We start from the raw sequence: 12,763 nt of genomic DNA, 5'->3' as shown, positions 1-12,763 counted from the left end.
GAGTGTAATTAACTAAATGGTAGGTTGAGGTGAGGCAGAAGTCTTCATTTATATGTCAGACTCACAGGGAAAAATTACTCCTAAAAGTCTGGTGTGATAGTTTGATAATCAGTAATATTTCACGCTTGCAGTAATTGCTGCAGTGTAGCCAAGAGTGAACCGTGCCCAATAGTAACCGAAATTTTTTAAATGCGCTTAAAAAAAGGTCTACTCTGGAAAAATTGCAATTTTTAGCTAGTTCATGAATGATAACTACAATTTAGACCAATCTTATTAATTATCTGTGATTTTGAAAACAAAATTATAGGATTTTCGGAGAAGAGCCTAAAACCCAAAAGTGTATCCAGGGAATTTCTTTGGGTGAGGTATTTTTTTGGTTTCTTTTTAAGAAAATAAACTTTAAAAATGTATGGAAAATTTGTTTATATTGATTTTTTATGCTTAGAACAAAAATTTCGGAGAGGGGGTCAAATCCAGTAACCCATCCTGTAGGTACGGCCTTACTGAATCCCGTAGAAAATGGTGACGGATCGAACAATATCCCACCTTTCAAATTTCAATTGTCGAAAATCCAATTCAAAACACTCACATTCCCCCACCTTGAACAAGAAGGAAAACCCCTTTTCCACGGGTAGAATTGATGTGTCTTTTTTTCGTGAACAGAACTGTTTTAAATTACAAATGAAGCTCGTGTCTGGGAGGTCCTTACAATCTTGATCTAACTAACAAACACCCATTTATAACACCGTTTTGTTTTAATTTATTCCTTTTCATTGAGAGCTCCATTTCAGAAGTTTTGCCTATTTTTCTGTATCATCGAAAGGTAGTGTAGTTTTTGCCAATGTTGTCGCATTAGCAAATTGATATACAACTTCGCAATTACCTTTTGCAATCCCGTCATGTTGATTTTGATGTGAGATAAAATCTTATCATAAACTTCCAAAGTTGATCTCTACCTGGTTCATTTACTGAGAGATTCTTTTGAAAGCGATATTTTCACTTTCAGTTTTCATATCTAAGGACATCTATCCTTGAGCTTGAATCACCCTTCAATTTCTTTTACTATTGCAAGGGTAGCAGATTTCCAAATGAAAGTACAAGCAGCTGGGTAGTAGGATTGCAAATGGTATAAGAAGTGTAAAAAGTGGGGGAGGGGTAAACTAATACTATTTTTTTTAGTGTCTGGTGGCGATAGTCTTTTGTTTTTGTAAAAAAAAGTACTTGTTAATGATACAGAACATACTCAAGAATTGCACTTCTGTTACATCTCAGAAAACCGGTTTCATTGCTATAAAAACGTAACGGATAATACAATGTACTGGACTTAGACAGAATGAATTGTAACTTCATAATTCTGGGTATATATTTGCAAATTAGGAAGAGGGTAGGTTAGGTTCGGTCTGTTTACGTTAGGTTTACACCCACCCTCACCCCCTAGTGTGCAAACATATTGCCCAAATTAAATTATTATATAAACTGAATTTTATATGAATGTGATGTTTCATTAGGGTTAACCTAACTTTACTTCTCGGGTGTGTTACGTATTATTAACAAGTACCGAAATACTTTCTGGAAAGCTCCTTGTTTTCTTTGGAAAACAAACAATAACAATTCAATAGCAAAGAACTCAATAACAGAAAATTCAATAACAAACAATTCGATTGCCGTTTTTAACTCATCAAAACTTAAGGAATATCTGCTAAAAGGTCAGTAGTTGTGCTGACAATGCTGCCTTTTTTTCTTCCGCGTCGTTTATAATGAGCTCAAAAAGAAACTTAATTTTGGGAATGCCAAGAGGCTCAACAAAACAGGATGGAATGTGGGAACAGAGAATAACCTGTGGAACAGAGAATAACAGAGTGAAACCTGTAGGTCTCGGAAATCAATATGAGACTGGTCCGTTGCCATAGTAAAACTTATTTTACATTACTTTATATTAAGTTTTTCTAAAAAAAAATTTACTATGAATGAAAAATATATAAATAAATATATAAAAATATATATAAATAAATTAAAGAATAAAATTTGTGGAATAGAAAAATAGAACAGTAAGTAACAGCAACAAAAATAAATAAATATGTATGTTGTAGAAGACCAAAGTGCAAATTGACTACCTGGCCCTATCCGCATTTCTCAGGGCCCTATACTACACTTGAAGAAAATATTTCGTAAATCGGTCTAATGGACAGCTTCCATGGCATCAATAAGGTTAATAAAAGTGTTGACAGGGCTAACAAAGGGTTTTCTTAAATGACATCGTTGACTTTATTGCAGTTGGAAAAAAGATGAAATTTATTTAACTTTTTTAAGAAAGTAAACTCAATTTATGCAATAGTAGATGACTTGTGTGAAATTTCCAATAAGCTAGTAAAAGCTACTAGATAGATTGTTTTGTCTTAAATGACATCGTTGACTTCATTTGTTTAATGTGAGATATTTATGCAAGTAATACTATGTGATTAATAAGCTAGTAAAACTACTAGATAGATTGTTTTGTAGCTATACTGTTATTCATTTGTTTAATGTGAGATATCACCTAGTCTATATGTAACAGCTTAATGATGTAATTAATAACATAATAGATTAATGACGCAATATATAACGTGAATAAGTACTATACTAATGACATAATCAATAATGTTATGGATTAATGACGTAATTCTGTTCTTATTTTATTTCTATTTGTTTATTGAAAAAATCATAATCAGTTACTTAGCTTCAACTCAAAAGCATAGCTAGTGTGTACCGAAAAACAAAACAAAGAAGAGAAAAAAAATAGCAAATAAACACGCAGACAGAGCAAGTAAGTACCAAAATGGTCAAATTAAAGACGGTAATGTTAAAATTTGAAGCAAACAAACACACTTAATAAATTATACAGACACTAAATCAAAGTGAATTTTAAAATTAATATGGAAGGGAAATTTCAATATGTTGTAAAGAATTATTTTTTAGGAGATGAGAAGCTCTCAAGAGACTTCAATAAATTCAAATTAACTCAATTTTTATTAAACAAAAATTACAAATAAAATTAAAGATGATCTTACAAAAACGAAAGAACACAAACACATTGAATAAATCATAGAAACCAGGCCAATATGTCATAGAAACCAGTTTTAAAAAAACAAATGAAAAATTTATTTCATTTTTGTTCCCTTTTTTTGAGTTGGACAAAACAATTTGGAGGAGGGGGTCAAAACCGCCTAATCCCCTTCCACAGATACGGCCTTAAAAACAGGCCTTGAGCCTGGTGGTAAATGATTTGCACTATCATTTCATCTACGACCCAATGCCGAAATCTGAAAGCTGTTAGTCTTAGCCATTTTTACCCTAAGTTAGGACTGGCTCTTGTTTTGATACTGTGTCACTGAAATTTTGAAGATTGTGTTACCCTTAGCCGCTGATTCTTGCACCAAGTTTGGACTTTGCTTGTTTGTGGAATATAGCAAAAATTAAATCAATTTCGTAACAAGCCATAGCTTAACTACTTTTAATTTATGCCTTTGAAATTAAAAGAAAATCTCTTTGATCTTCTGACTGTCTCGAAGGGTTGAGCTATTCCAAGCTTTTGATTTGACCCTAGATAGTGGATACTGGCAAACCCGAAAAACCTAAGACATGGGAGAAGTCTTGTTGGTCTCTCATGAATTTTAATCCTTAATAAGAGCTATAAAATTCTTAAGTTCTAATATAATAAGTCCTCTGTTAAATTTCTTGTAATCATCTGTTCTATATGCGCTGGCAAAATAAAAAAGGACATAAGAGAAATGAGGCATAATTTGTTAAAAAACCTTATTCCAGTTCATTCCTTACTTTCTTTTGTTTATTAGAGAATGATTATAATTCTGGTTATCTAAAGATGAATGAAAAAATTATTATTTGTTAAGGAATATTCACTCATTGTCGGACTTGTTTGAGAAATGACAAGGACTTGCTACATCAGCTTTTTCTTTTCAATCCTTAACTTGGCTAGAAAGGGAAGAAATCATTCTTTTTTAAAACAAGAAAAGTTTACCTATTCATTTTTGATTAAACTAAGGTTTAAATCATTTTTTAATAAAACATTTAGAGTGAGGAATGAGCATGAATAAGGCATCCTCAATAAAATAAGCGTATAACAACTCTGTTGTATAGGCTCTAGATCAAGGACACATTTTGCAAAACGTTTCTATCGGGTTCGTTCACCTGGAACCCACTGAGCTTTAAGGATGAAATTTTCAAAACTGTTTAGTTAAAGAATTAATAGGAACTAGTGAGAATTATGTCTGTATTTTATTTAACTTCTTCTTCTTCAACAATGTTCACGGTTGACTTTTATATGTATAAATGAGTCAAACTGCAAATAATCAGGATAGCCAAGTAGTTTTAGAACTTATTTATGGAAGTTTTCTATCTAACCGCATAAGGTTGGAATTCCTTCTGTTTCCTATGAATTTCAGGCCAGTTCCAGTTCCAAAAATTGCGCCAGTTCTGTCGCAGGATAGCAATTTGTAATTTGGGTTACAATGCAATAAATTTGAATGAAAGACAATTATTAACGCTGCACGATCAAAAAACGCAAAAATTTAAAATCACAATCACGTCAGTTCGCTGACAGTGAAGAAATTGCTATTATTGCTGGTCAGGGTCTTTCTAGGACATTTTGTAATGGTGGTTTTCTTCGACATATCTAGAAAGGAATTTTTCATATTCTTTTTGTGCCATTATATTTAAGATCTTCTATTATTGGCAGAAGGCTAGGCATGTATTAAGTTGTTTTTTATGTAACTTGTAGGTAGTGTATAGGTACAGCATATTCCAGCAAATTTTTTATAGTTCATATAATTAACTTACCAATAAAGTGAAAATAGCACTTGATGCCTTTTTTTATGCTCTATGAAAATAATAATTGCTTCTACTGCAAATTCAGTTAAAGCACTTTTTGACCTTACCTAAACTAACCTTATTATCAATAATTTTGGACTGAGAAAATGTAGTCTTATTTTTTCAAAACAACCAGAAAAATAACACTGAGAAAATGTATTATTTTTTCAAAAACAACCAATAACTCATACTTTAATTCATCATTTTTAAGAGCTCAAAAATTTGCAGTAGAAGCAATTATAATATTTGTAAAGGACATAAAAAAGCATTGAATGGTATTTTCACTGTGTTGGTAAGTCAATTATATGAGCTGCAAAAAATTTACCCATATTCTAACCAATGTAAATAAATTTAGTTCTAGCCAAGGCTTGGGGTTTGATTTGCATAGAAGTGCCAGAAAAGACAGACCCAGTCAAAGAAACACACAGGTATTGGACTGTTGTTTTTTGCTTCTAGCATGATTTTGGTGATTTTGAATGATGTTTTATTAACTAAAGTTTTTGAAAAAGGCTAAATTACCCTTTAGACCTTTTGGTTGAAATGTTGACAAATTTCCAAAAAAATTTAAACAACTTAGGTTGACCCAGTTAAAATGAGTCCCCATCCTAGACATTAAGCTAAGTGAGCAGTACTTCCAGGGATCAAATTTTTAGGCAACTGCCTCATATGGTGGATACAGATTTTGTTGCATTATGCCACTTTTGTGATGCTCATGGTCCTGCAATTATTTGGTGCACACAAAGATTGGAAGAACATGAAGCCAGTACCTATAAAGACCATTTGAGGCACCAGGCTCAGAACAGAGAATTACTGTCAAGCCAGTTTTTTGACTCAAAGGCTCCTAAGTGTCCATGTAAGGTAGTAAATCCATTCTTTTTCTTATTATTTTATTCCTTAGTTATATCATTGTGTTTTAAAAAGAAATGCCACAAAGAGGAACAAGAAAGAAAATGTTGACTGTGACAAAATGTGTGAACTTTTTTTTAGATTTTTCTTAAATTTCTTTTCAAAGCCAAATTGTCAGTTAAATTTTAGTGGTATTTTCTTAAGCTTATCCTACTGTTTGGTACTCAAAAAGACTCTCCCCCCTCCAAATATTTGTGTTTTTTGTTTCTCTATAGTTATCACTCAATTTTGAACCTTGGTAAATTTTGTCTACTTAAATGTGTTTCCACCCCCACTTGGAAACCTTTTGCATGTGGGCTTGAATAGTTATTTCCCTACCCTATAAGAGCAAGTTTAAGACATTTTGTACTTATAAGTCTTTAATAAAATGGTAAAATTAAAATAAATGTATTCTAGGAAGGAGAAAAAAAGTATTTTTTTTTGTCTTGTTAGTCATCAAAAAAAAATCTTATTTTCAAATCTTTCACAAAGCAAATTCAATTTAATTTTTGGAGAAAGTAAAACCATTGGAGTATTTGACCTTTGTATATTTGTGATGTCATTCATTCGAAAAATATTTTGTCCAGAAACAAGGCCCTATATACCAATATAATGCAATAAATTCAAATTTCAGAAAAAAACACAGATACATAAAGAAAAAGAAATACATATATACAATTGTTATTAATTTTTTTTTTGCAAAGTAGATTTAATTTTATATTATTCACTATGCAAAGTGAAACCATTAGAGTATTTGGACATTTATTATGGACGTTCAGGTTTTTGTGATGTTGGTCTTATCAAAAATATTTTTCTAAAATTAATGCCCTAAATGCCAATTTTCTGAAAATATTATAGTGCCATTTTTAAGTTAAAATTCACAGATAAATAAGTAAAAAAGCATATATATAGGGTACAGTTATTATAAAAGAAAATTGTTTTTAGAATTTTTTACTCTCTTTTGCAAAACAATTTTCATTTATTTGTTTTACTGTGTAAAATCCACTAGGGTTGTTGACATCTGGGTATTTTAGTGGTCTTTCATGTGAAATTATTTTTTCTGAAATTAAGGCAATTTTTCAAATTTGGAGACCTATCTAGATTGTTCTTCATATCATGTAAATGTAAGTATGCTAATTTTTAGAAAAAAATATTGTGTGGTTTTACAGATAGAAATAAATAGAAAGTCTGCAGATAGAAATTAGAAATATAGAAAGTCTACAGATAGAAGAATAAATAAATACACAATTATTGTTAGTTTAATAAAAATTAGGTAACAGATTTTGTTGCTCCTATGAAGATAGTGGCACCGTTAATATATATTATATTTATCACATATCACACTGCACCAGGCAATTCATTGGTGCCCAATATGCTGTAAGTCTTTTGCCAAGTTTAGTTGCTTGGTTTTGTGCATTTGTTGAACCATCTCTAAAGGAATTGTCAAATGACTTTGATAAAATAACCCCTTTTCCAGGGATTGCTTCACATGAATATACACTACTGAACAAAGCTGATTTTAAGTTTTCTTCCTTGTGAGTTTCTGATCTCAGGTGTCATGTATAACAGTAAAAAGAAAACATTTCAGTCTTTTAAACAGACATATCATAAAAAAGACACACGCAATATAATTAATAAAGAAATGCATGTTCAATACTTTAACTAGAGAACTCTACACATATCAATTAGCTCTGATGGTAAACAGGACACGTTTAAGTACCAGCTCCAGGCTAGAACTGCAAAACAGTAGGTGCATACAGGTCTGTTACTAAAGAAGGGGGGCACAAAGCAAGCAGTCTGGGTGGTTAAAAATAAGAATTCTGGGTTATTCCTTGACATAACAACCTTTCCCTTAGATGTATTTCAATATGGCAGATACAGATCAGAACAAATCTAGTTTGTAAATGATTTGTCCCCATCCCTCAAGTTGGCTAATGGAACACAGTATATCCTCATAAGGACTTAAAGTTGATTCATCCAGGTTGCTGTAACCATCTTTTAAAAGCATAAACTGGAAAACAAATTAAATTACTGAATTTTTGTGTCCAAAATAAAAGTAATTTTTTAAAACTACCTTTTCCTTAAGATAAATTGACTAAAAATTGACATGAATGTTTGTTAGAGGGAATTTTAGACTGACCATAGATCCCTGCACTAAAAAAAAGCAAACAAAAGTAAGTAAGTATGATGGTACTAGACCCTCAAGTTCCAAACCAGCAGGGCTGATTTCGGTTTCGTGGCCCTTCAGCTAGGAATTGCAATGGGGGGGGGGTAGCCATCCAGTGCTTTTGCACACTCTTCCTGCTTAACTTCCCCACATCTCTCCAGGTGCCCATTTAGACCCGGGGCCAACTCTGGCTGTGCTTACAGAAAGCCTGTTCTTTTGCTCATCATTGTGCTATGATCTTACATCTTGAACAAAGGGCACTTAAAAAGTGAAATCTTTGGCCTAAGATTTTGCTTCATATACCATTTTTTGCAAACGTCTTTCATCATTCTGCTCTGTTCAGCAGCCTAAGAACAATGATGATTAAATTATCAAAGTTCTCTTATCATTGTTCCAAGTGGCAGAAAAATGGTATTTTTCTCACTTTTTGCTAACGTCAGTGAGCTGTAAGATCTTAGAGCAAAAGAACAGCCCTAGAGTCATGCCGCTGACCCCCATCCCAAACCCAATAACTGGCCACACAAGGAATTGAATTCGTACCCCTTGGACTAAGGATTCCCAACCCAGTGCACCAACCACTTAGCCAGCTAAGCTCTCATTTTAAGCCTAAAGGCAGGTGCATATTACTGTACACTTGTTATGAGGACTATAGAAGGTTCCCATTGCCTTTGCTGAGGATAACAGTAAGGCTATTTACTGCTCATTATTATATGATGTAGAGATGTCTTAGAATTTTCTGTGCTTTATAGGCGAAACACCTATACAACTGGTAACTATCCAATTGTTAGGACCATTTGTCTATCTTCTAATAAATAAGGATGCTGCAAATCTTGGATCAAAAATTTATTCACCTCAATGTAATTTAGTCCAAAGCCTAGTAAAAGATGCTTTTGGTGATATTTTTCAAAAGTGATTTTTGTAATTTCGGTATTGCAATGTTTTTTGTAATTTCGGTATTGCAATGTTTTTCTTGTGGAATAACTCATATGATTAATCCTTTTTTAAATTTTACTAATATTTTAAGGTTCATAATGTGACAGCCCTTTTACTGAATTTTGTTTGATAATATCTTTATTCTTTCAGGCGTGTTCACCCAAACTGAAGGGGAAAGAAGACTGGTTGTCTTCAAAGACAAGAGTTCAGGGTGAGGATGTTTACTTCTCTACACAATTACCTTTTGGAATCAGTCAAAAACAAGCAAAGGATCTAAGTATCAGATGCCTTAGCAATGATGTAAGCTGTAAAATCACTTCTCTTTCTTTATGAATCTAAATTTTGAGTAAAAATGAGCAAAAGTTAGGGTTGTGACTACAGGGTGTCCAGAAACTCTGGATACATACACATTTTATTTGATGATTAAATGAAAAAAACTAGTTTTTTCAATTGAAACTAAGGAGTAACTTTAAAACTGAAAAAGAACAGAAATTATTCCATGTATGAAAGGGATTGCCCCCTTCTCAATATCTCGCTCTTCATACTGAAGTTTTTTATAGCTTTTAAAAAAACGCCTTATTGTTCTAATTAAATAGCCTTTGTGTTTCAGGAGTTGTTCATAGAGAATTGGTATGAAAATCAAAACTTTAGCGTAAAGAGCAAGGTAATGAGGAGGGGCTAGACCCTCTCATATGCATAATCATTTCTGTTTGTTGTAAGTTTTAATGTTGTTCCTTGCTCTCAGTTGAAAAAACTTTTTTAATATTGGATCGTTTTTAGATAATACCAGGAAATTTTGCCCCCCCCCTCCTTCCATGGAAAATTGCATCTCCCAGCAAAATCCCTCCATGAAATGTTCCTCCCACGTAAAATAGCCCCCCCCCCTCCGGAAAAATTCACCCCAGACAATTCCATTCTTGCTAAAAATTCCAACCAGGAAAAAGTCTTTGCAGACGATTCATTTTCATTTGAAAAAGAAGTTAATTTCTTATTGTTTTTCAGATCATGCTGGAAATCATCCTCCATGGAAAATTTCCCAAACGAAAGTTGCTTCCACAGAAACCTCCTTCATGGAGAATTTCTCTTGCAGAAAATTCCCCTTGGAGAATATCTTATGCAGGAAATTTTGCCCCCCCCCCTACAGATAGATCCTTTGCACAATTCCAGTCCAGTGAAACTTTCTGCTGGACAATTACCCTTAACATGTTCACATGTAAAATTGAGTCAGCAAAAAGAAAGTAAAAGAGATAAAAAAAAACTTTGTATAGAAATTCTGGCAAATTTCCCCAGGATAAAATTTTCCCTGGAAAGTTCACCACATGCAAACTTCCCTCACCACTCAAGAGTAGCAGCTCAATTCTTTCTCCTTTGGACATAGCTATTATTTGATCAGGGAATGAAAAATGAATAAAATAAATGAGTAAAAAACAACATTTGTATGTATCCAGACTTTGTCGACACCCTGTATAAGAACCAAAAGGGGGAAAATTGTATTAGACCAGGGTTGTCATTTCTGTTTTCTCTTTTTTTTCAACTGAAAATTATTTATCTGTTTTCTTCTTTATTATTCACTGCAGTATCAAGCCGCCTGAGGGCAACACAGCCACGCACACTCCTCCTCCACCCCAATCTATTCAAAGCCTCTGGCTTTGAAAAGATCTGGCCTACCTGACAATGGCACAATACTTATTTATTTATTTATTATTTTTTTTTTTTAACGATCAACCCAGATAGGTCATGATTAAGGGAAACTTTGTTTCTTCCTTCCAGCCACCTTAATTTTTTTTTGTAAATTGTGGGCTGGCTGAAATTTGAGACCCTCTGAAGGATGAAAGCCTTGAACATAAGTAGAATGAGTTTCGTAACGCAATTTGTTTGTTGACAAATTTTCTTTTACAGCATTTCCTGTACAAGGATGATTGAATAGCAATCGCGTCGTTACTATTCTTAAACGTTCCGACCTCGATTAATAAAATCCGTGTGCTGCAAAAACTTACAATATTAGCCGCCTTGCTCAGTGCTATGTAAAACAAGAGCTAAGAGCTCATATGGCACTTGTGACGAGGTCGGAAGAGCCAAGAGCTCATTTGGCATGAGCTCTAGCAAAATTTCAATCACGTATCTAGAACTTGTGCTTATTCTTCCCATCAGGTTTCATCCCGATCTCTCCACTCTTAAGTGTTTTCCAAGAATTCCGGTTTCCAAGATTTCTGTTTCCCCCCTCCAACCTCATATGCCCCGGATCCGATTCGCAATGAAAATGGAGCATCTGGTACATAAAGACTTTTCTATATTTCAAGTTTCATTAAGATCTGATCACCCATTCGTAAGATAAAGAAACCTCAATTTTAAAGTTTTCCAAGATTTCCAGTTCCACCCCCCTAAATCCCCCCCAATGTCACCGGATCTGGCCGTGATTTAAAATACCAGCTCTGAGGCACAAGATCGTTCTAAATATCAAATTTCATTAAGATCTGGTCACCCGTTCATAAGTTACAAATGCCTCATATTTTCTAATTTTTCTCAATTACTCCCCCCTCCCCCCAACTCCCCCCTAGAGAGCGGATCTGTTCCAGTAATACCAATCACGTGTTTAGGATTTGTATTTATTTTCTCCAAGTTTCATCCCGATCTCTCCACTCTAAGCAATTTCCAGGATTTCATGTCCCCCCCCAACTCCCTCCAATGACACTGGATCTGGTCGGGATTTAAAATAAGAAATCTGAGTTACGAGGTCATTTTAAATATGAAATTTCATAAAGGTCCGATCACTCCTTTGGAAGTTAAAAATACCTCATTTTTTTAATTTTTCAGAATTAACCCTCCCCCAAAGAGAACGGATCCGTTCCGGTTATGTCGATGACGTATCTAAGACTTTTGGTTAGTTTTTCCACCAAGTGTCACCCCGATCTCCTTACTCGACGCCATTTCCAAGATTTCTAGTTCCCCCAATTCCCCCCAATGACACTGGATCCGGTCGGGATTTAAAATACGAGATCTGAGTTACGAGGTCCTTATAAACATGAAATTTCATTAAGATCCGATCACTCCTTTGTAAGTTAAAAATATCTAATTTTTTCAAATTTTTCGGAATTAATCCTCCTCCCCCTAACTTCCCCAATAAGAGCGGACCGTTCCTGTTATGTCAATAGGACTTGTGCTTATTTTTCCCACCAATTTTCATCCCGATTCCTCCACTCTAAGCGTTTTCCAGGATTTTTGCCCCCCCCCCAACTCTCCCCAGTGTCACAGGATCTGGTCGGGATTTAAAATAAGAGCTCTGAAACATGATATCCTTCTAAATATCAAATTTCATTAAGATCCGATCACCCGTTCTTAAGTTAAAAATACTTCATTTTTTCGAATTAACCGTCCTCCCACTCCCTCCAGATAGTCGAATTGGGGAAAAGACTATTTCTAATTTATTCTGGTTTGGTTCCTGATACGCCTGCCAAATTTCATCGTCCTAGTTTATCTGGAAAGACCTAAACTAGCAAAACCAGGACAGACAGACAGACCAACCGATATAATTTGCGATCACTAAATGTCACTTGGTTAATACCAAGTGCCATAAAAACAGGTTAATTGAAGTTTGATTGAATGACAAGAGCAAGAGAGTGATCATTTGGAGTTTTACATTTAGATAATTGGTATTCAACTCAAGATATTGTTATTTTTGGCTGGATTTGCACCAGACTTTTACCGTGCAAAGTTCGGTCTCTTTGTACTTCTCCTAATAACCAATAATCTTTGTACTTCTCATAATAATAGCGAAAGTATTTATCAGTGAGCTTAGACGATTCTCAAGACTGAAGAATTTGAGCTTATATCTTCATTTGATTCCTATTATTTATTAGGGACTCAATTATGTAATTTTTTTACTCCTGTATAATATGGAGTCTTAGTAAGCATAAT

At 33.9% G+C, this 12,763-nt stretch overlaps 1 protein-coding gene across 1 annotated transcript in view; it reads left to right on the top strand.

Moving 5' to 3' along the window:
• Window positions 1–336: 336 nt before the first annotated feature.
• The window catches only part of LOC136039567 (folliculin-like), a 50,494-nt gene continuing 38,067 nt past the window's right edge, over window positions 337–12,763 (top strand). The window contains exons 1-3 of the mRNA XM_065723408.1: window positions 337–360; window positions 5,502–5,721; window positions 8,999–9,148. Of these exons, the coding sequence (XP_065579480.1) occupies window positions 5,530–5,721; window positions 8,999–9,148 (342 nt within the window). The 5' untranslated portion in view covers window positions 337–360; window positions 5,502–5,529. The remainder of the gene's footprint in view (window positions 361–5,501; window positions 5,722–8,998; window positions 9,149–12,763) is intronic.

The sequence above is a fragment of the Artemia franciscana genome, chromosome 19 (assembly GCF_032884065.1).
Source record: "Artemia franciscana chromosome 19, ASM3288406v1, whole genome shotgun sequence".
Taxonomy (NCBI): Eukaryota; Metazoa; Arthropoda; class Branchiopoda; order Anostraca; family Artemiidae; genus Artemia; species Artemia franciscana.
The sequence above is the reverse complement of the archived record's forward strand: the minus strand, read 5'-3'. Positions and strand labels throughout refer to the sequence as shown.